Source organism: Emys orbicularis, chromosome 10, assembly GCF_028017835.1.
Source record: "Emys orbicularis isolate rEmyOrb1 chromosome 10, rEmyOrb1.hap1, whole genome shotgun sequence".
Classification (NCBI taxonomy): Eukaryota; Metazoa; Chordata; order Testudines; family Emydidae; genus Emys; species Emys orbicularis.
Genome location: NC_088692.1, coordinates 62,715,627 through 62,740,354, shown reverse-complemented (window position 1 = coordinate 62,740,354; position 24,728 = coordinate 62,715,627). Strand labels below are relative to the sequence as shown.

General features: G+C 42.5%; 1 protein-coding gene across 1 annotated transcript in view; it reads left to right on the top strand.

Moving 5' to 3' along the window:
* CHRFAM7A (CHRNA7 (exons 5-10) and FAM7A (exons A-E) fusion) overlaps positions 1-24,215 on the top strand; it is an 89,807-nt gene extending 65,592 nt beyond the window's left edge. Inside the window, exons 5-10 of the mRNA XM_065412229.1 lie at positions 14,605-14,684; positions 16,337-16,504; positions 17,135-17,329; positions 19,051-19,137; positions 21,163-21,272; positions 23,697-24,215. Coding sequence (XP_065268301.1) covers positions 14,605-14,684; positions 16,337-16,504; positions 17,135-17,329; positions 19,051-19,137; positions 21,163-21,272; positions 23,697-24,215 — 1,159 coding nt within the window. The remainder of the gene's footprint in view (positions 1-14,604; positions 14,685-16,336; positions 16,505-17,134; positions 17,330-19,050; positions 19,138-21,162; positions 21,273-23,696) is intronic.
* The last annotated feature ends 513 nt before the right edge of the window (positions 24,216-24,728 follow it).

Sequence of the window (24,728 nt, the reverse complement as noted above, 5' to 3'; positions counted from 1 at the left end):
ATGAAAATAAATTATTTCACTTCATTAATATTAACACCTTTGAGAATTACCTTGATTACACTAATTGCCTCATATAGTCCAAGGCTCTATGATACTGTAAAAATGAGACCATCTGTCTGAACAGGGATACGAACCATATCAGGAGAAGTGAGAGCAGATTCTAACAGTAATTTCAGTGCTACTGTCACCAGAGTTCTATCAGGAGCTCAGATATGTTACTTTTACAACAAAGTTGACTGAGTTTTAAACAGATTTTTTTAAAGCTTCTACTCAAAATGTATAAAGTGGAAAAGATAGCCTTCAGCTAGCAAAATCTACTTTGTTGTACATTTGTATTGTCACAGATCTTGATGGCTTTTGGATTTAGTAGACTTTGCTAGTTGAGCACCATTCCTGCTAATGTTGGATCAGCATCATATATGGTATATTGTAGGTTTCTGTTATGAAACAAAAGGAGCTTTATTGTAGTTCCTTTGTGAAGTAAGTGTGCTCTCCATCCTTTCGTGTAAATCCAACAAGTCAGATTCTGCCCTTAATTATACCCATACAGCAGCCTCTTCGTACAGCTTTTATCTCACTCATTGTTAAGAAAAAGTTCCATAAACAAGCTGGGAACAGACTTTGGCACCAAATTGAGTCTGTAATACATGCATATGTGCACCCCAACTACAATCATCACAAATACTTGTTTGTGTACAGTCACTTATTTTGTATGTGCAGATTTTGTGTGCACAACTCAGATGGCATATTTGAAAATTTGTTTCCAAAAATTCAATTTGATACTCAGAGTAACTATTCTATAGCAGAATTACAATGTCCAGTGATGAAGTGTGTGTGTGTATGTGTGATATAATCAGTGCCATATGTTATCAGCTAGTTCTCTTATACCCATACAGTCATAAATGTCACATGACCGTACAATTATAAATAGGTATAATACACAGTTTTTTTAATGTTACATAGTTTAAAGTTCATGTGCCATGTTACAAAGTATCCATCCATACTGATTTTTGTGTTAAACATTTCTTTGCTGGATCAGTTTGCCTCCCTGTTAAATAATGAATAGGTTAAAAAGTTTTCCTGGAAGTTGCAGGACTGATATTTGCCATAAAGGATGGGTGAGAGCATGAGGAAAAACAGCTTCTATTATTTAAAAACCTCCATCTGTAGACTCTGAACATCTTTAATTTAGTGCCTCCGACTAGAGCATTCCTCTTTGTGTCAAAATCTGCTGAATGCTAACAAAAACTACCAATGCAGTGTCAATATTGTTTTCTGCAGGGCAAAATAATTAAAGAACCTATCAAACAAAACTTACCTTAAAACCTCTCTCCTCCTGTTTTGGTGTTGAATAACTGTAGCATTTTTAGTCTATATATTCATTTCACTTGTGTTGATGATGAAATTGCATATATGTGCATGTGCATCTCCACATGTCTTGTAGAATCAGATACATGGCCTGCATATTCAGGGACTGTAACTGATTGTACAGCAGTGCTTGCCAGCGTACAATATCTGAGAGCAGGATTAAGCCAAAGGCTTGCTTTAATATTGCCAGGTTCTTGACTCCTCTGATTACCAGTGTTGCTCATTTGAAGTAACACTGTTCTCATTTCACTCTCAGGTGTGGTCTTTGCACACTTTGCAAATACATTCCACAACATATAATGGGAAAATAACAAATAACAAATATTCAGATTAAATATGTATGCTGTATACTCATTTTTTTTTCCTGCATGGTACTTCAGAACAAAGGACATGGGGCTAGAGCAGTATTTCTCAAACTGGGGCCACCGCTTGTGTAGGGAAAGCCCCTGGCAAGTTACCTGCCCCGTCCGCAGGTCCGGCCAATTGCGGCTCCCACTGGCCGCGGTTCGCTGCTCCAGGCCAATGGGAGCTGCTGGAAGCGGCAGCCAGTACGTCCCTCGGCCCGCGCCGCTTCCTGCAACCCCCATTGGCCTGGAGCAGCAAATTGCGGCCAGTGGGAGCCGCGATCGGCCGGACCTGCGGACGGGGCAGGTAAACAAACCGGCCCAGGCCGCCAGGGGCTTTCCCTACACAAGCGGCGGCCCCAGTTTGAGAAACACTGGGCTAGAGTTTCAAAATGTTTGCCTTGAATAGCACAAAAACTAGAAATGGAGTGAGGAAAGCATTCAAGCATGTACTTTAAGTGCATCCCTGTTCAGAACAGCTTGCTTCATTGTAAGCCCATGCTTAAGTGTTGAACTGAATAGGACGGCCTCTCTGAATTGGAGCCTAACTGATGAGTTTGAAAGAGTGAAATGAAATCAAATGAAACAGAAAAATGCTTGACAATGTGGGACCGAGTGCAGGCACACGCATTCTCCCCTCCCTCCACCCCACTTTGCAACAAGAACCAGCAACTGGGGAGTGGCGGGGGGAGGGGGGTGGAGAGGGAGGGGGCTCTGTGCCATTACAGCAGCAACCATGTGTACTGGATGTTGAAAGGGTGGAATAAGAGCAAGGCCATAGCCCAGTCCTTCTCTTCAGCAACTAGCAGAGCAGAGTAGGTAGCATGCTGCACCTCTCCAAGGATAGCTGCTGCACTGCTGTGTACTGCCTGGGAGACCACAAAAAGGATACAGCCTGGGGCTTTTGGCTGCAGTGCTGTCCATCTTACACAGCAGGGGACACCACTGGTAGCTACAATAGATTAGCACATTTGTATTTGGCATGATATAGTATCTCTGTGGATTGGGTGATTATAATTTTTTATCTTCTAGTGTTCAGTGTCTAGTGTGGCTATAGAATTATCCCTTAAATTGTATGATTTTGTTTTTCAGTCTAGAGACTGTTCAGGACCCATGTGTACATTATGCCATAAGATTGAGAAATGTCTCCACTTTGTTTTGAAATGCAGCTTGTCAATACTTTGATTGAAGATGGCAGATAGCACCAAATTCTTATGGGGTTGTCACAGTCTCCTTAGAAGTGAAACAAGAGGAACTTCTCATTAACTGAGACCCAATAATGGACAATGTCACCAACATCGATTGCAAACCATTTCTGAGGCGGTGGATGTTTAGTAGCAATTCCAGAGTGTGTACTGTTACCAGCAGCAGCAGCCATATTGTCATGGTTTTTTCCTCTACTAGCAGTGGCATTCGCAGCGGGAAAGACTGAATGGGAGGTGATAGTTTAATACAGCTGTTTCCCCCCATATCCTTGCTCTGTGTCTGTATTTGAGAGAGCACCTTTATGACAGCCCCAAGTTGAACAGGAATGGTGTATGTATTATAGTGGCATGGTAGAGCCACATTAGTTGAGTTGTCCCAACTTCTGTTTAAAGGTTGACCTTTTAAAGTCCTCTAACATTGACATGCTTAGTCATGTTCCTTTAAAATATGGTGTGCCTCAGCAGGGTGCAGGATAGGGTTGGTGATCCAAATCTGGGGTCATTTGAACTAGGTGTTGCAGAGATACAAGCCCCTCCCCCCCCCACACATTTTCTCCAAAACAGCCATTTTCCAAAAAGTTTTTAGGTGTTTTTTTTGTTTGCTTGGGTTTTTTTTTGCGAAGAGCTAGTGATCACTGTTGAATCAATGTGGTCAAAATCGTCTTAATCTGTTGAGTTTTACCAAAGTGAGTGCATGGCACCCACTAAATCAGTGTTTCTCAAACTGGGGCCGCCACTTGTGTAGGGAAAGCCCCTGGCGGGCCGGGCCGGTTTGTTTACCTGCCCCGTCCGCAGGTCCGGCCAATCGCGGCTCCCACTGGCCACGGTTTGCCGCTCCAGGCCAATGGGGGCTGCTGGAAGCGGTGCGGGCTGAGGGACGTACTGGCCGCCGCTTCCAGCATCTCCCATTGGCCTGGAGAGGCGAACCGCGGCCAGTGGAAGCCGCGATTGGCCGGAACTGCGGACGGGGCAGGTAAACAAACTGGCCCGGCCCGCCAGGGGCTTTCCCTACACAAGTGGCGGCCCCAGTTTGAGAAACACTGCACTAAATCTTTGAGGGACCCAATCTGAGAACAGTATTTAAGAACACGTTTTTTGTTTGCATAGATATGTAGTGTGGAATTATTACATTCCATATGCACTAATAAAGAAAAAAAGTGCGAGGTTTTCTATGCAGCCACTTTATGCTTATCTGGGCAGTTCGAGGAAATATACCGACCCCATTGCCCCGGTGAACACACAACCCCTGACATTTCTAGTTCAAACCTTTGTGCTCCTGAGCAATAACAATTTAATTACTCATGTTTCTTGCTGCAGGTTGTCTGTTATAATGTGTGTTTAATTTACGAGGAGGTTTACTGTGAACACAGCAGAATAGTTACCAGCCGGTCTAACCAACATTTTTCTTTTATTGGGTGAAGAGGAGTCGGAGACAGTGAGCTTTGTGTGTAGGAGGGTGGGAATGGGGGACCAGGGATAGGGTTGCGGTGATGGAGGGAGTGGGAAATGAGGACAGGTGATAAGCAGACCTTTGATTGGTTGTTTGAGAAGATCTGTATTTTGGCTAGTACTTGATCTGGGAGCAGATTAACATGGTCTTTCCAAAGAAAGACAGCATGGAGATTTGGAACTGACAGCAAAGGTCCTTGACCCTGAGGGAAAAGAAATATGGGTGCTGTCAGGGTTGCCAGGGTGTGGGTTCTGGAAACTTCTGGACCACAAGGTTGCAGAAGTTTGTGGGAGAGCAAGGAGTACACCATGACATGGGGATTGTTGCCTTCAGGCTGCCTGGTTGAAAAGAAGTGGGCTGCATTGGCCATCATTGTTTTGCCTAGTTGGTAGCATCCAACTTGTGCCTTAAGAGGTTGTGGTATACTGGACATTGTGATGATTGACTTGGGAGGAAATGATCTGGGCCTTATTCCTGGTATGCGCTTCATACAATGTACGAGAGCAGATTTGGACTACATCAGACTGTGTCCAGGTGCTGTGAGAGTTTTTGCTGATTTGGCTGAATAATTGCTACAGTGACAACATGAAAGTTATAAATAACTGTTGGAAAAACATTAATTGGGAAAGTGGAAGGTTAATGGCTGACCAAAAATGTGTATTGTATGACATAGAAACATTAGAAGCTCTGACACTACACTGGTTTTCAGAGATGGGGAACGTCTATTGGACAGAGGCTAGAGATCTTTCTTTCAAACATAAAACTGTTAGGATTTTGGAACAGAAACCCTGTCTGTGATTTTTCTTACCAGCTGTGCCACAAACTACACCCTCCAACCATTCTAAAACACGACCAGGAGCACCCTTCTATTGTAACATGGTTGTCCTTTGCTCCAGGCTCTGTCTGTCAGTTAGGTTATATGGTGGGGGAAGTAACGACAATAGAAACATTTGTATACCAGGGAGGGAGGACTTCAGGGAGATGTGATCCCTGCTGGCAGTGGGGGGTGCTGGGTACAGTATTGGGGAGGGGGCCAGGTTGAAGGGGTGCACACATTGAATCGGTCAGAGGTGTGGCTAGGAAGGTGTGCTAAAGCAGGACTGATGGGGTCCAGCTGACGTGTGTGGGTGGGAAGGTCTTGTTGTCTCGGTATGCAAATTGAGAGACATGATATGTTCAGCTGCCTAAATTACTACTAGCTCCTACCAACAATAGAGCTTTTCCTGTTCAAAAAACTAGGAAATTCAGTGGCAAAAATATACAGTAACACAGAGTTGAAGTTGCTTGGTGGCCTGTCATCCCCATGCAGAACTTTGAGTTGAGCAAAACTCAAACTTCTGAAAAACCAGGAAATGCACAGTTAAGGGTTGCCCATGCAGTTCGGTTGCTGAAATGAACAAGCTCTTCATCCTCTTTTACAACCTATTTAGTGCTCCAAAGTGAGAGTTTGGATGCACCAGTGGAAGCTGGGGGTGAGGCTGTTCTAAAAATTAGGTCCATACTTCTATTTCTTTCAATGAATTTTTAATCGGATCTCTCTTCTTACCTAACAGACAAAAACCTACGTATCTTGTATGACTCACATTCCAAGAAACATTTCATATTAAAAAAACCACAATACAAATAACAGTTATGGGAAGGCAGATAAATACTCAGCTACTGCTGATAGTTCATATAGTATCTTGAACTCTTAGTTACAGAAGATTCAGCAAACACTCTGTCTCATAACACAAGAACATGTTCCACTAAATTAAAAAGAAGCAATTTCAGAACTGATTAAGAAGGGAATACTTTTTCTTGTAACACATAATTAAGACCCTCAGCCATGGGAAATTAAGACCAAGAATTTAGTATGATTTAGAAAGGGATTGGACATCAGATGGATAACAAGAATATCCAGCATTATTAAGATAAATAACATTTTTGGAAGGATGTTAAGTCTCCTGCTTCAGGGCTTAAGCCAATATCTCAGTATTAGCGATCAGGATGGGAACTATGTGAGGAAGCAGATTATCCCACATCTGCCATCGGTGCAGGGCAGTGGGGGGAAGAAGAGAGAGTCTTACACCAATACATCTGGTGCTGGCCACAATCAGAGACAGGATTCTGGACTAGCTGGACCTGGAGGCTGATCTGGGCTGGCAATTCCTATGTTCCTGAATATTTTTATTAGAAGTGTTTTAAAGAGTAGCAGAATCTCACTTTAGTTTAAAGCAGTGTTTCTCAAACTGGGGCCGCAGCTTGTGTAGGGAAAGAACCTGGCGGGCCGGGCCAGTTTGTTTACCTGCCCCATCCGCAGGTCCGGCTGATCGCTTCCAGGAGCCCCCATTGGCCTGGAGCGGCGACCCGCGGCCAATGGGAGCCGCGATCAGCCGGACCTGCGAACGGGGCAGGTAAACAAACTGGCCCGGCCCGCCAGGGGCTTTCCTTACACAAGCGGCGACACCAGTTTGAGAAACACTGGTTTAAAGGAGTCTTCTGGCCTCTTTAGCCTCCTTCCCGTCCCACAGATACATCAAAAATTGCATCTGACGAAGTGGGTATTCACCCACGAAAGCTTATGCTCCAATACGTCTGTTTGTCTATAAGGTGCCACAGGACTCCTTGTCGCTTTTATCAAAAATTACTGTAGCAAATTGGCAGCATGGGCTAGGCCATAAGACTAGATTTTGATCTTGGATACACCATTGTAACTATGGAGGAACCTTGAGGAAGTCAACGGCATTGCTTAGTTACACCAATGTAAATACCAAAACCTGCCCCATTGACTACATACCTTTCTTTTTAAATCAGGGGAGGGGCCCAATCAGATTAATTGTAGTGTGGCTATACTGGGCCAAATTCTAGCCTGAGTAGTGTTCCTGTAGTCCCACTGAAATCAGCAGAGGTGTAACAAAGAGCAGAATGTAGCCTGTGATATCTTTTTAAATTATTGTTAATGCAGTCACACCTGCGATTATTGCTAAATTGCCTGTAGGGCCAAATTATGGCTCTGGAGGGACAGGGGGCGTACAAAGGTTTGGGGAATGCAGCGCCAGCACTCAGGTGATACGAAGGGATAATGTCTGCTGGATGCTCAGTGGAGCAGCAGTTTAGCAACATATAGCTTCCTCCAGCACAGGCTGGCTTTGACTTCAGTGTGCTTTTGGGCAGAGCATAAGTGATTCACAGGTTGGGATGGCCATAGCCAATCCCCTTCCTAGTCCCTAGGTATACGCCCTCTAGGATATGCAATGCCATTTGGCACTGCTAGCTAGCCACCCTTTCTACCAAAGCAGCCATATTAAAGCTTTGACAGATGGCTGCTCTTTAGTCTCTAACTTCCTGTCTTTTTCTGCAGTCAGCTGCAGGTGTAGGTATATAATTCCCCAGCTCAGGGAAAGACAATATATCTGTTTTGTACATCTGTTTTCCTGGTTCTTATGTGCTAGATAAGAGGTTTTTCTATCATTCTTTGTCCATGGAGATGACATGACCCTTTTGTTTTTCTGATGGCTGCTAGTGATTTTGTTTCCTGTCTTTGCCATATGTTTTCTGATTAAACACACCCCTGCTGTGTGTAACAACCAGATTTCCCTTCTCCCTTTCAGAAGTTGCATTGTTTGTTTGACTAGTTTTGTATACAGTAGTTGCATCCAATATGTCACTTGCAGTTACATTGCCCCCCTGTCTACTTGATAATCATCTAGATGAGTAATGTCACTGTCACAGGTGTTGTTAACTCACAATATTGTTATAGCAGCACATAGTGACAAGGTTTTACTGTCAACCACTTGAGTGCATCTCTCTAGGGCCCACATTGCTGCCCTGCTTATAGCATGCTTGCGTGCATTTGCATTCAGCGCTAAATGAGTGAGGAAACTGAGGATGAATTCTGGTACAGAGTTCCCCATATCTAGCGTAACTGCTGTCAGGATTAGGTGGTTGTTTCTAATTTAACCAGTGTAATTAGCACTGCACTTGTCCACACATCAGCCTAAAAAAAAAAAAAAAAATCCTTGAAATGTTCCATTCACAAGATGGAGCATCATGTGGCCTGAGCAGGTGTTTTCACAACATTGATTTTGCTTAATGTATCTTTTGCTGCAAATTAGTTTTCTCTTGAGTGTCTTTTCCAGTCCCTGATCCTGGCTACATTTCTCTCGCTCTCTCATGCATGACTAGCAGTGAAATGGCAACTCAAAAAGTGGACAATTTGTTCATTCATGTCCAGACTACCAGTGACTAAGATGTTTACCTGCATGCCTTAAAATCTGTACTTTTGGAAGAGGGTGTACTGATGTAAACAATGAGGTATGACAATCATATCTAACATACTAACAAACAGATATATAGATTTTTTTCTCTATTCAGTGATGCAAACTAAAGTTATTTTAAGCCTGATTTTGAAATAATGCCCATTATTTTTGATACCTCTACTTTGTTGTCCAATGCCTGGCATGCAAAATGCTTATTTACAGAGATGCTGAGCTCTCTCAAAACCAACAGCACTCAATAGGCAAGGCGGGTACTAGCACCTCCTGAAAATCAGTACCTAGGTATCAGGGCACCCAAAATTAGAGGCCACTTCTGAAATTTTTTGATATATTTGATTGTACAGGTGAATACTTACACTGTTTATGATAACGATATGTACCACTAATTCATATAACTGGAAGTTTAATGTAATTTGTTCATGTTGTTTTTATAATCCTGGTACATTAACCTTTACACCACGATTACTGAAAACTAATACTATTTGGTACATATATTTATTACAAAAAATCCTACAGGCAGAAATTTAATTACATGACTGAAGTGACTATATTTTAAAAGGAATCCGTATTCTTGTGTAATTTTTCCATTGTGACTAGCGTAGCATAATTGTCTTCTCACAACTGTCTCATATAATTGCATGGTATTTTGAAACAGGTACTTTCATTTCCTGTTGACTTATATATGGACTTGTAGCTGTAACTGCAAATTTAAAGCCATAGATATTAGACTGCTTCTTCACTTTGATTTATTCTTATATTTAACCATTTCCCCAAGCCTTACTTATGTTGACTGGTAGCTGTATCCTAATGGAGGGAAGCCCACTGCAGCTACCGTAAACTTTACTATCCGCCCACTGTGCCTTTGTATATAATCTTTGCCAGTTTATTAATAGTAGCTGCAAGCCTTCATTTCTCTTTAAAACTTCTACAGTAGAACCTCAGAGTTACAAATACCTTGGGAATGGAGGGTGTTCATAACTCTGAAATGTTCGTAAGTCTGAACAAAAATGGTATGGTTGTTCTTTTACAAGTATACAACTGAATATTGACCTAATACAGCTTTGAAACTTTACTATGCAGAAGAAAAATGCTGCTTTCCTTTAATTTTTTAGTAGTTTTACGTTTAACACAGTACTATAGTTGCCCTTTTTTGGGTCTCTGCTGTGTGAGTGTGTACTTCTGGTTCCAAATGATGTGTATGGTTGACTGGTCAGTTCATAACTCTGAGGTTCTACTGTACATCAACCCAAGGCAGACTTTGTGCAAATTTATCATAGAACAGTATTGCAAAAATGGTGAACATGATGGTATAGACTGTAACACCCATATTAGTGAGGTGTGCTTATTAGTGATATTATCATTTTCCAGCTACAATGTTCTGACTTCAGTATTTTCATCATTCCATGTTAATTAAGCCTCATAACCACAATTTAGTTTTTTTTACTCTGTGATAATTTTTTATTCTGTAGACTTTCACCATCTGCTTTCAGGATACAAAATACATTTTAATATATAGTCAACTATGTGAAGGGTTAGAGGGAGAGAAAATCCAAATCACCTCAGTGGCACACTATTGGCAGCTTCACAGCTTCACCACGACTGCTACTGCAGACCTTGGTTCATGCACGTCTCCTTCATGAGTTTGAGTACAGCCCCCGTCTCCTTCTTTAGGATACTACCAACTTCCCCTTGTCCCCCAGTCTCCTGGGCAGAGCTGGTATGGAGTCAAGCTCCCTTGCATGCAGCAAGAGTTTTTCTCCTTCACACTTACTCCAAGGATGGCCATCTGTGGGGCAGGCCTACCGCACGGAGTATGTGTTGCAGTCCCAATATGGAGGGGTGAATGTAGTAATTACATTGGCATACTTACTTCCTTTTGCAATGATAAATAGCATATTTATTGTTAAGTCCAACTCTGTCTGCTGTACAAATAGGAGACCTGTGTTTGAGCAGTGGTAGATCTCGAGTCCTGGTATTCTATTTTAGCTGCACGTACATGCAAACTAAAGCCACTTTGGAAAGTTCCTTTCCTTGCTCATCAGTGGCTGCCAGTGAATGCAGCTGATAATTTACATAGTACCTTAAAAGGCAGTGGCATGTGGGTATGCTCTTTAGCCGTTTGCCTGCTGCCTAGGAGCCCATCACTGGAATGTGCACCACAGTTTTACGCTGCATTACATTTATTCGTTTTCTGAGGAGATGCCTCCATGTCAGAACTGCCCTTGTGTTTAAGCCAAGAGCTGTTTCATCTCAATTTATACCAATCAGTATCTGCACCTCTTAAAAAACTGTCTGATTCTTCTGCTCCCCTCTATGTGAACATATTATTATATCCATATCATGATGATACCCTGTGATGAAGTTCTAAAGCTTCATTAGGAAAAACATGGTAGCTAACTATCTCAATTTGAAGCATTGCACTTCAAAAAGCAATTAAAAATCTAGACTATGGGTAGAATTTTCAAATGTGCCTTAGTCCCATTTCTAAAAAGCAGTAAGAGGTCTAAATCCTACTGATGATTTTCAGTTAGAATTCTGCACCCAAGTCTCTTTTGAAAATGGGACTAAGCGCCTAAGTCACTTCGATGCTTTGGAAAATTTTACTCTATGCAAAATTCCCAGAAATCGGGGGGAGAGGGGCAGGCTAAGATCCTCAGGAATAACTGTGTGGTGCATGGCTTAGCCTCTCGGGGAAGGTGTAGCGGGGCGGAGAGGGCTAGAATCTGGCCCAGTACGTTAATATTCCTTTATGTACCTCAGTGTCCCCAATCATGTTACACAGCATTATGTTTGTTTTTAACTCTAATTAGTTTGGGCCTCAGCCAGCACCCCTTACTGGTGTCAGTGCATTTACTTGCATGAGTAAGTATTTAATGTAAGTAGGGGGTGCAGAACTGGGCCTTTTTTCTTTTAAAGTGAATGAGTTGCATCTTCTGCTTTCATTTCTCTGAAAACACATTCTCTAACCAATATCCATGCACATCACAGTTGCAAAATTTAGCTCTGTTCCTGTCTTCAGACTTCACGTTAATTTGTTTCAGAGACACTGACAACTACATTGCTTAATATGTAAACTTTCTGTTCATAACTTGAAACAATGTAACCACAGTTGGTCAAATTACTCTTGCAGATCTGGCTCTTTTCTCTGTTTTGCAAATTATTCAGAATTAGTTTTTTTTAAATATATTAATTATTGCGAAGCATACAGTGGTTTGAGTATATCTAGCTATTAATCAAACACTACTTGCCTTGTTCCATGACTGCACTGAGTTACAGTATTCAAAAATATATCAATGCAATTACCAATCCTCACTGGAATATCTGACCTAAATTGCAGTACTGTCTACAAAATCAATGCTTCGATCTATGGTATATACAAAATAATTCTGTTTTGCCTTTTAGCAGACAGATTGGTTAAAAACAATGCATGCAATAAAGGTAGCTTCTTAGTATTGATTGGTGGGTCTGTGCTAGAAGGGCGCACAGCTTCCTCTCACCCTGAGTTTCAATTATGGAGAATTTGCTGTGTTGGAGTCCTTTAGACTCAAACCCTTTCCTAATACTCCTTATCCACCCTAGTCCTCCTTAACACCACTCAATCCACAGCCCTCCCTAATTCTGCATCTGAACTCACTGACAATGCCTCTTATTCTTCTGGCTCATGAATATTGTACCTTCACCCTAGCTCAGATCCAAAGCCTACTCTGCTGATGCTGTTTTTGAAGTTGAGAAGAATCTAAACTGCTAATAGGCAGGGAGAGCGGAGCCTCGTCAAGTTCAAACCATCCTGTAGATCAGTGTTTTTCAACCTTTTTTTGGGCAAAGGCACACTTGTTTCATGAAAAAAATCACGAGGCACACCACCATTAGAAAATGTTAAAAAATTTAACTCTGTGCCTATATTGACTATATATAAAGTAATTCTCTTGAATAGGAATCAAATAAACACAAAGAAAGTATTTTATAATTACTTTATTATGAAATAGTAAGTAAACAGAAATATGAAAAATTATAAAATACTTTATTCAGTGCGCAACCTGGGCCTGTTTGGCTGAACACAAAGCTGATATTCTGAGCTATTTATAGTCCTTAACATCAGTGGTGGGATTCAAAAATTTTAGTAACCAGTTCCGACATTCAAGCATGGTTTAATATTTTTTTCCCACGGCACACCAGGCAACATCTCGCGGCACACTAGTGTGCCGCGGAACAGTGGTTGAAAAACACTGCTGTAGATAACGTGGGTTTCTTGATCAGCTAAAGCACAGACTGTGCCATGGAGACAGATGACTGAGTGTCTTGAGAGGGGCTGGCAGCATTTCCTCGTGGCCCAAGCTAATTTCCCCTGTATTTTCTGGGATTTTCTCAGGTGCAGGTCCACAGCTAGGAGACCCTATACCCAAGCCGTCTACACCAAGCTTCTGGTTTGTTTTTGATAGTGGCAAAAATTCTTACCCAAATGGGGTGATTTTGGTTTAAACGAGTGGTGAATGTTACTTAGGCTTAGGGTTACTTACCAGCAGAGTACTATGGTACTGCACATATATAGAACAAAAGAATCCCTCGTGGGACACTGGCAATAGGAAAGTCTCACCCCAAACCCTTGTAAGACGTTCCATTCAGGTGATACTTTTACAGACCTTATCACTGGAGCATCCCAAACATCTGGAAATATCATGGGGGACGAGGGTTTCAGAGTGTGGGAGGAGGTTGGGGTGCAAGCCTGTGGGAGGGAGTTTGGGTGCAGGAGGGGGCTCCAGGCTGGGGCAGAGTGTCGGGGTGCAGGTGGGGGTATGGGGTGCTGGCTCTGGGAGGGGGCTCAGGGCTGGAGGTTGGGATGCGGGCTCCTCCTGGGAGGCACTTTCCTCGGGTGGCTCCTGGTCAGCAGTGCAGCAAGGCTAAGGCAGGCTTCCTGCCTGCCCTGGCCCCACACCACTCCCAGCAGCGGCCATCATGCCCATGCAGCCCATGGCTCCGCATGCTGCCCCTCTCTGCAGGCATTGCCCCCTGCAGCTCCCATTGGCCGCAGTTCCCCATTCCTGACCAATGGGAGCTGTGTGTGTGTGGGTGCTTGCAGGCAGGAGCAGCATGCAGAGGGAGACCCCTGCCTCCCCACTTCCCTGGGGCCTCAGGGGCGTGCTGGCCGCTTCTGGGAGCGGCGCATGGCCAGGGCAGGTAGGGAGCCTGCCTGAGCCCTGCTGCACCACCAGACTTTTAGCAGCAGGAGATCACAATCAACTGGCAGAAGCTCCCGGATCGACCAGTCGATCGCAATCGACCGGTTGATGATCTCTGTTCTAAGGCATTACAAACAGCACTAATAGTAATATTATTTCATAGCCCTATTAGATTAAAAACGGAAACAATAATAAGGGCTGATTTTAGTTTACCAGCCTCCTGATTTGTCAATTCTGAGTTAAATACTCAGAGTTTGATCTGGTGTCCACAGAGGTGAATGGAAGACGCCTGTTGATGTCAGTGGGGATTGACCAGGCTTTAAGCTATCTTTTCACTGAGCAAAAGTAATTGGCCATATTGGGGGCAGGCAAGGAGGAGAAATTGGTCATAAATCCTCTCAATGTTCATTAACTCCTCTTAATGCTAATGAAAGTTATATGCTGCTGGCAACAAGAGGAGGCCAGCTCTCTCCTCTAGGATTTTTGGGAAGGGTTTATTTCGCAAATTGAAACCAATCAGCGATGCCATTGTAATTAATCTAATCTTAGATTATAGACCAGTTGGTCAGAGAGCGTGCAAATGAGACCATTAACTGCTGATTTACAGCTGTGTTTATCAGGAGCAACTCCACTGAAGTCAGGTACACGACATTGGGATAAAGTTGGAGTTAGAGGAGAAAACAATCAAGAGGTTTTTGGTTTTGGGGGATGGGGAAATCCACATTTTGTAAGAATACTGCAATTCTTTAAGACCTCATTGATTCCATCAGAGTGTAATTCAGCTCTTCTTCCCTCCCATTCTAGTGCTGATGAGCGATTTGATGCGACGTTTCATACCAATGTTTTAGTCAATTCTTCAGGACATTGCCAATACCTGCCCCCAGGTAAGAAATAGATTGTTTTCATGTAATAGCTCTTGCCTACTCATATATGAAGTCATCTCATAGTTTGGATAAAAACTCTTTCATACTACACCTCTACCTCGATATAACACAGTCCTCGGGAGCCAAAAAATCTTACCGCGTTATAGGTGAAACCGCGTTATATTGAACTTGCTTTTGATCCACCGGAGTGTGCAGCCCCGCCCCCCCGGAGCACTGCTTTACCACGTTATATCCGAATTCGTGTTATATCGGGTCGCGTTATATCGAGGTAGCGGTGTACATATAAATCCAGATAGTACCTGTTTGCTAGATTTAAAACTATATAAACTACATATATGTACCTATGCATGCATCATTTAAGAACACATTCTTGCATGGATGCCACCATATAAAAATAAATTATCAATTGCAATGATGTAAATTCTCTGTCATATCACTGGTTTAGCCCCATTTCCTATTATCAATTTATGATTTCAGAAGTCTGGAATTATGAATAGAAATAAAAATGATATGACCTTTTAACATACAAAGAATATTTTTTCCTAAAGCTGAGGGAATAATTAAACATGAATAATTTATTCCATGAATTTGGCCCCTCTGTTCATGAATTCTTTCTTATAGTAAGTAGTTTATTAATTTCTTGGATGGATTTGCTATTTGAAATGATGCACCAAACACTTTCTCTTTTGGTCTGTAGCTCATTCCTGAGAATACTTGTATTTCATATTTGAAATTTTGAAATATAGTGATCAGTGTTTGATTGGACACTTGGTGCTGTTTCTGTTCCCTAGAGTATAATTCTTAGAATCAGGTTTCTTTTGTCTATTTTAGGGTCTTATAGAGAGACTATCCCTGTAGTATCCAAGTGCTTCCCAGGTAAATTAAATCTACTGCGGTCCTTAGTATGGTCCATGGAGTCTCCTACCCTTCTGCTCATAGGAAGCTCCAATTGGTGTTTATGGACTTAATCTTGCAAGGTGCTGAGTGATGGGTCCTTGATCTGTCATGCTTAACTTTGCCCACCGTTTTATACAATAAACCCAACAAATAACAAATAGAGGTTAGCCTTCTTGAAAGGAATGAGCCAATGTTATGTAAATCTTAAAAGACAGTAAATCATCTTGCAGGGCCTCTCATTATATTTAGTAACAGAAATCCCAGCCCAGGCACATCATGAAGAGAATAGTAACACCAGGAAAAGGTATTAGAGAAGTGACCTATGCAATTCAATGAAAGGAGGATATATAGTCAATATATAGATTCTGCAAATCTATTACTATAGTAAGTTTGAATGCTCTTCCTTTTCACTTCTTGAGATGTACCTTACGTGTATTAAGTGTGCTTTTACGGTATGTCTACACAGCAAAGAAAAACCTGCGGCTGGTCCATGGCAGCTGATTCAGGCTTACATGGCTCAGACTATGGGGCTGTTCCATTGCTGTGTACGCTTCTGGGCTTGGGCTGCAGCCCTGCGAGCCCAAGTCGGCTGGCACAGGCCAGCTGCGGATTTTTCTTTGCCGTGTAGACATACCCTCAGAGTAAGTACTGGACAGCTGCAGTGTGTAACAGGGATCAGTTACAAAAACAGATGAAATAGTACGTGAAGCAAGAATTTCTATTGATTTTTTTTGTTCTTTTTAACTCTACTTTAGGCATATTCAAGAGCTCATGCTACATAGATGTGCGCTGGTTTCCATTTGATGTTCAGAAGTGTAATCTGAAGTTTGGATCCTGGACCTATGGTGGATGGTCCTTGGACTTACAAATGCAAGAAGCAGATATATCTGGATACATTTCAAATGGAGAGTGGGATCTAGTAGGTAAGCTCCTTGGACCTGATTTTCGTTTACACTCTGTACTTTGGGAGTGTAAAGGGGCTTTAAAGTGGATGGAAAGGTAGATCAGTATAAAAGGATTTTTGTGTAAATGATGATCAGGCCCCCTGTCTTTTTTTTTCAGATAGTAAAAATGTACACAGCTCAGGTAGCAAGTACCAGTGCAAATGCATGCTGATCCATCAGTCAATTGACCTAACAGATCCTTGGCAGACATACGAACCAGCATTCTTTGTAGATATCAGAAAAAAGAAGCTATAGGTTAGGGTCACCAAGCCGTGGATTGGTATACGCTATGAAGGTCTGAGACAGTGGCATTTGAAATGTGGTGGAAAAAAAGATAAAAGGTGAAGAACATAGAAAAGGAGAAGGTGGAGGCATTGAGAGAACTCTGATCATTGCAAGTTCATTGAAAACCTTTTTGACTCAGATTCTTTATTACCTAATTTTGGTCATGTAACAGAGAGGAGAATTGGAATTAAAGAGGAACATTTTACCTGCTGTGGGACTTCAGAGATGATACTTGGAGACTTTTGTCTAAATGTAACTTCTACATTAACATAGGTTATATGCAGATTAGCTTCTGCTTTTCTCCCTGTTTTTTTTTCTATGCAGGAGTTCCTGGAAAGAGGAGTGAGAGTTTTTATGACTGTTGTAAAGAACCTTACCCAGATGTGACATTCACAGTGACTATGAGACGTAGGACTCTGTATTATGGACTCAATCTTCTCATTCCTTGCGTGCTGATATCGGCACTTGCCCTATTAGTTTTTCTGCTTCCGGCTGACTCAGGAGAGAAGATCTCACTAGGTAAACACATTACCAAGTATTTTAAAAGTTGGCTCTATAAAAGGCTTCTGATTTCAGTGTAGCTAGATAGCCTCAGCATGCTCAGGGGAAAAGTTTGTCTGTCTTGATGCATTTCTATCTAATAAATGTATGTAGGTGTTTTTAAAGCATATCTTATGGTGGTGTCTTAGCAAAGATATGAAAGAAAAGGTCATACTACTAGTTAGGGTGGAGCTAGGAGTTACATAAACAACAAAAACGTATCAGTAGCATTACAATGTTTAGCTGTATAATTCTGTATTACAAATAGCGCTACTGTTTGACACTTACGTGCTGGAGGGAAAAAATAATTTCACTGAATAAAGGTTATGTTGTAAAGAACATGTATATTGGCATTTTAGTCTGGCATTATTTTCAGTTTATATTCCTCTTACTAGTAAGTGATACATTAAGAGCCAGGAGTCACCCTTTGCATCCTTTTGAAAAAGTTGGGCTCCTTCCATTTAAATATTTTAGTGGTAAGGCTATCTTCTTTTGTAAATTTATGGCTAAATGTTGGATTGTGTGATGATAGTTAAGGTATGACGTAACAAATGTATTCATTTCTATTTAATGAAAATGGTTGTTCAAAAGACAGAATATAAACTGGGCATCTCTGTACAAGTGCTGTTTTAATGTTTAGTGTATGTTTCTCTTGGATTTCAGAACAGCTTCCTTAGCCCTTGACTTCTGACTACCCTCTGTATTTTTAGGATGTGCTCTCCTGTCCTTCAGTCCCTTTCCAACTGACAGGGGTTCCCTCTGTGCAAATCTAGTCCTGAGATCCCATCAGGACAACAGCTGAGTCATATTCAGAGGGGCAGATCAGTGAGCAACAAAAATCAAAATCCAGAAATCAGTATCAGAACTGCTTAGAGCAAGCAACTCTCAGAGATCAACAGCTAATTTCAGAGAGAACATACGTCTCTCTCCCAGGGCAATTTCTGTTTTCTGGGATTAACTACTGTACTTTTTAGCTTCATGTCTTCCAAACTTATTGATCAGTACATCACATACTGTATCAAGTTATTGAAAGCTCAAAACAAAAGACTCCCTCGTGAACTTTTCTAAAGGGGTGATGGAACATAAAACAAGGAGTACTTTAATTTGTCATATTTTATCAAATCCCTTGGACAGTGATGCAAAGTGAACAGTGCTTTATTAGTATAGCAAGGTTTAACAAGGCCAAAAATAAATTACACCTCTACCTCTATATAACGCTGTCTTCGGGAGCCAAAAAATCTTACTGCGTTATAGGTGAAACCGCGTTATATCGAACTTGCTTTGATCCGCCGGAGTGCACAGTCCCGCCCTCCCCCGGAGCACTGCTTTACCGTGTTATATCAGAATTCGTGTTATATCAGGTCGCGTTATATCAGGGTAGAGGTGTATTAGATCCAGCTCCTACATTTGTACAAGTGCACAAAAATTGGGACCTAATCATGAAGCCTTTTGTATTAGATTTATTAAAAGCACAGATTTAGAAAAAATTTAACTAGTTTGGCAAGATTTCTACCCTCTAAAATGGGAATTTGTAAAGTAGTATCAAAAGAGAACAGGATTGAGTACAATCAGTAAATCAGTGTAAAGGTATGATTGTGAGAATAAATTTCACACAGCATTTCTTCAAATCTGTTCTTTAGTGGATAGCAATTACCTGATAAACTGCTGTCCTAATTCTGTACTTCATATATATCTTTCAGGTATAACAGTTTTATTGTCTCTTACTGTCTTTATGCTACTTGTGGCAGAAATTATGCCAGCAACATCAGATTCAGTGCCGTTAATAGGTAACCTTAACTTATTCTCTCTCTCTCTCTCTCTCTCTCTCTCTCTCTCTGTCTTTTTTTTTAATCAGACAAGTTGGAATTAAATCACTTCAAAGCCAAAAATAAGGCACATTTAGAAAGTGTATGATGTGTGTGCTTACAGCAGTTGAATCAGAGATGTTTAGTCTGATCCTGCATGGTGCAGAGCAATGATTTCAGTGGGAATCGAGGCTGCTCAGCACCTCCTTCTGGGGCACGGGTGGGTAAACTACAGCCTGCGGGCTGGATCTGGCCCCTCAGGGCTTTGGATTCAGCCTGCGGCCCCCAGGCAGGGGGCAGAGGCCTCCATGCGTTGGCCTTGCCTCCAGGCACTGCCCCCGCAGCTCCCATTGGCCGGGAACGGGGAACCGCGGCCAATGGAAGCTTCGGGGGAGGTACCTGGAGGCGCAGCAAGGGCAATGCACGCAGAGCCCTCCGCCCCCCCTCCCCCAGGGGCTGCAGCGCTTCCGGGAGCAGCACGGGGCCGGGGCCAGGGCCAGGGCCAGGGCAGGCATGCAGGGAGCCCCACACCCCAACTCCCTGCCCTAAGCCCCCTGCCTGCACCTTGCACCCCTCCTGCACCCCAACCCCCTGCCCTGAGCTCCCTGCTGCACCTGCACCCCTGAACCCCCTGCCGCACCCCACACCCCTCCTGCACTTCAACCCCCTGCCCTGAGCCCCCTCATATAACCCGCACCCCTGCTCTGCCCCAATCCCTTGCCCTGAACCCCTTCCTGCACACCACACCCCGCACCCCAACCCCCTGCCCCGGCCCTGCATACAATTTCCCCACCCAGATGTGGCCCTCGGCCCAAAAATGTTGCCCACCCCTGTTCTGGGGGAACTTATATTGGGAGGAAGATAGGGAGCACACTATGGGGACAATGGGAATGGTTGTGGAACATGTGCTGGGATACACTGGGGGAGGACAAAAGTGCAGTGGGGGTCACATAGGGACATTTGGGTGAGAAAACACTTGGGCGTAGGAAACACTGCAGAGTGGGCAGGGTGCCCACAGGGGCTCGCTGAAGTGTTTGGTCACTGCAGGCCTCCCACCTACTCAAGCCTCATAATAGTTCCCTCTCTTACTACCTTGGCATCCAATGAAGTTTGTCATAAGCAGGGTCCTCTTGTGGGGGGTTGTCTCTGGTCTGCTGGAAGATCTGGAGCATAATAAAGAAAACAAATGGGATGTCGCTGGGGATAATGCCAAAGAATTTCCTTTGGAGTATGCAGTTGTTGCATCTTGGAACACAGTAAGCGAGGGCTCTATAAAACAGCAGATTGAAATATACTCTGGAAGGGGGAGGGAATTTTCCATTACAATTCCTCCACATGGCAATTAATATATAAGCAGAAAACCCCAACCACTCTCTCTGATATTAACCAACTAACTAATAATGATAACAACAATAACGAAAGGGGAGATTTTCAAAGGCACTAAAAAGAGTCAGGTGCTTATGTTGTATTAAAAACTGTTAAAATTACACATTATCACTTTAAATATGTATGGGGTTTCCTGGTCCTGTTTGCAGGGTAGGGGGCTCTGTAAGGAAGAGTCTGATATATGTCTTATGTCAGTGGGCTAAGTTCTGCCTCTCTTTCTTAGGGAGCAGACTGTTTTGTCGCTCTCTGGTTTTGGTTCTTGGGTGTTAGGTTCTGGATGCTAAGAAATAAAGCAGTGTTATGTTGCAACTTTACAGGATGAATATTTAATTCTTTTATCTATTTTCCCTATGTATATGCTGTGAACATAACAGTTGCCAACTCCCATTGAAAAATCAGTGAGAGATGGGAGCCTGACTACTCTTTCTGCTTTTGAAAAAATCTCTCCCAAATGCAATAAAAAGTAGCTCATGTAGAATCAGATTTGTTTTCCATTTTAACTGTGTTCCTTCAGATTAGTACCTATTTATGTAGGTGTATGCATTCACACAATAATAGATGTATGAAGCACTGCATATCACTATAATTTTACATATCTTAATTATGTATTTATTTTTGCAGCTCAGTATTTTGCCAGCACCATGATTATTGTTGGCCTTTCTGTTGTTGTCACTGTTATTGTTCTGCAATATCACCATCATGACCCAGATGGGGGAAAAATGCCAAAGTGGGTAAGGTCTGATTCCAGTTCATTTATATCTACTTTTTCACTATATACATTTTCAGATTAGAGATGTGTCATAGTGGTAGGTGACCCATTACTTCTTGATGCCCTTCTCCCTCCCCCCCCCCCCCCCGAAGCTTCACAGCTGAGCAAAAATGTCCACATACGTTTCCTTTTGTGGGCCTCTCATTTTTCAGTAAGAGGGAAACACTTGCAAGAACTAAGATAGTCATCTTGTTTCTATCTTAAGCATTTCCTGTGATACAGCTAAAACCCCTAGAATATGAAGTACTGTGTCCAGTAAGAACACATTCATTTCATTACAGCAGCTGCTATAGATTTAAGTATTGTTTACTTGTGAACAGCTGCAGCTGTGACCATCTTTTAGAGAGGTATGTTAAGGTGGAAGCAAAAATGTTTGAGCTTTCTATGAGTTATATACTGACTTTACCATCAAGCCAGGGGACTATGTCAAGTACAAATGAAAAGTTAGTATCTCTGTCATATTCCACTCTCCCTGAAGTATAATGCCATCTTCATGAGCTAGTACTATGAATTATTGTTTTTATGTAAAGCACTATCATAGCATGGCTGAGAACTAGAATCTTGCATAGTAACTGAATATTGATGAGATCATGCTAAGGGTATGTCTAAACCCCAGAGTCCGGGGTCTAGCTTGAGCCCGAATGTCTACAACCCAATTTTACGAACCCCAGTCAGTTGACACAGGTCAGCTGTGGGTGTTTAATTGCTGTGTGGACATACCCTATGAGTCCTGCATAGGTTGGTATTGCAAAGGGAAAGGTGCATTCTCAATTCCCATATATTTTACCTTGCATCCTGCAGCATCAGGTGAAAGGTGGAAAGTACTCTCCTTAGATTTTAGGCAGGAACGAGTGATCACTACTTCATACAGTCCCAGGCCCCAGTGCCTTACAGACATTAGATATTCCCTGCCCGAAAGAGCTTACACTATAGACAGTTAGGTGGTGGCATTGGAAATTAAATTGAAAGAGAACTGGTTAAGTATCAGTCAATGCAAAAATAGAACTGATTATGTATAGACCAATGCAGTGTGAGTTAGAAAACCAAAACTTGATGACTGCATTTGCATAAATATTCCTACTGGAATCAGTTGGAATACTCATGTAAAATAAGCAAGACTTGGCACTGAAGACCTGATCAAAAGCCCATTTAAACTCAGTAGGAGTCAATAGGCTTTTGGATCAGGCCTTGGGTTAATAAAGGTGGTCTATTTTTTTAGCTGAATTACATTAGTGGGGGGAAAATATGAAGACAAGGGCATGTGAAATCTGTCTTTAGCAAAAACATTTACCCTCAAAATGTCATCAGGAGTATATCTACTCTAAGTGGCATTCTAAAATCATAACAAATGGACTAAATCCAATATAAATTACATTGCAAGAGTTACATGTGGTTTGAAACAATGAAATGACATTATGACTAGGAAAAAGAAACACTGGAATTACTTTTTGAAATCCTGATTGAGCTGAATTTTGGAAGCCTGAATTTGAACTGGAACATTCTTGGACTCATCTGTCCTTTTTGTAGGGCTGCTAGAGAACAGCAGTGCAAAAAACAATAAAATGAAACCTAGTGATTTGATTTGCAACTGGAATTAAACTAATCTTTTTTTACCAAGGACTTTTCTTTTCCATCTGTGCTCTGTGGTATATGCAGATCTGTTTTATACAGTTTGCAATCAGCTTCATAAAAGGGTTGAGTGCGAGTATAGTAAAAACACTGTAAAATATAGCAATCCAATCCAATTAGTATGGCATATTTTTAGCAACTGCCTCCAAAAAGCACTGAAGTATTAGACTGCAATTCTTTCACTCTTATTTCTGTTTGTAACACTTATTTTATTACCTCAAGTATAAAGCAAAACTATTTCGAGTCTCATTGAAAATAATTGTTTTCTAATAAAAGGAAAGTCCATAGTTTCAATTTAAAAAGAGCAAAGTTTGTCATGTCACTGCTCTGACATGAATGTGGTAAAAAATCAACATTACTGAGATACCTGTCAGACCAGCCCACAGCAGTAATAATTTGACAGTTGCATATGGCCATTAGCAGCACTGCTGGGAGTGGGACAGTGGACTCAATGGCTGAGAGTGACTGTAGGACAATTATGACATCACCACTAGGCTACCAGGCAAGATCAGCAAATAGAGACCAGGGAGCACAGGGGTGCTGGAACACAGTTTTTATAGTGGAAGTGCTGAGAGCCATTTAGTCAAATTGTAATAAACCCTGTATATAATGGAAACCACTTCAAGCCAGGGCGTGTGGCAGTACCCACCGCACCTATGGGGAGCAGAGAGCACCAGGGCTCTACAATACAAATAGGTATTGATGACGATCAGTCTTTCTGTTTACAAAAATGTTTTACTTCTCAATCTTCTTCCAGACAAGAATCATCCTTCTGAACTGGTGTGCCTGGTTCCTGAGGATGAAGAGACCAGGGGAGGATAAAGTACGCCCTGCCTGTCAGCATAAGCAGCGTCGATGTAGCTTGTCAAGTTTGGATATGAACACTGTGAGTGGGCAACAAGCCAGTAATGGGAATATGCTCTATATTGGGTTCCGGGGGCTGGAAGGGGTCCATTGCACTCCGACCACTGATTCTGGGGTAATTTGTGGGAGGATGACCTGCTCACCAACAGAAGAAGAGACTCTCCTGCACAGTGGACACCCCTCTGAAGGTGACCCAGATTTGGCTAAGATCTTGGAGGAAGTCCGATATATTGCAAACCGATTCAGAGACCAGGACGAGGAGGAAGCCATTTGCAATGAATGGAAGTTTGCAGCCTCTGTGGTAGACCGTCTCTGCTTGATGGCCTTTTCTGTCTTCACAATCATTTGTACGATCGGCATTTTAATGTCCGCACCAAACTTTGTAGAGGCTGTGTCTAAAGATTTTGCTTAATTCTGCAAAATGTCTGTGATCCTCCAAGGTATGCTATGTAGCAAATAGATGAGTACATGGTCTTTTTTTTTTAAAAAAAAACATGCCTTATCATGAATATACTCTTACTCAGTGACCCATTTAAAAACAGTAAAATGTCTATAGGGCTCACTCCAGCCTGTGAGATGTTGAGGGACCTTAACTCCCACTGAAGTGTGTAAATAGGGCAGAGGTCGGCAACGTTCAGCACGCGGCTCACCAGGGTAAGCACCCTGGCGGGCCGGGCCAGTTTTATTTACCTGCTGACGCGGCAGGATCGGCCGATCGCAGCCCCCACTGGCCGCGGTTCACTGTCCCGGGCCAATGGGGGTGGCGAGAAGCGGCACGGGCGAGCGATGTGCTGGCCGCGGCTTCTCGCCGCCCCCATTGGCCCGGGACGGCGAACCGTGACCAGTGGGGGCCGCGATCGGCTGAACCTGCCGCGTCAGCAGGTAAATAAAACTGGCCCGGCCCGCCAGGGTGCTTAACCTGGCG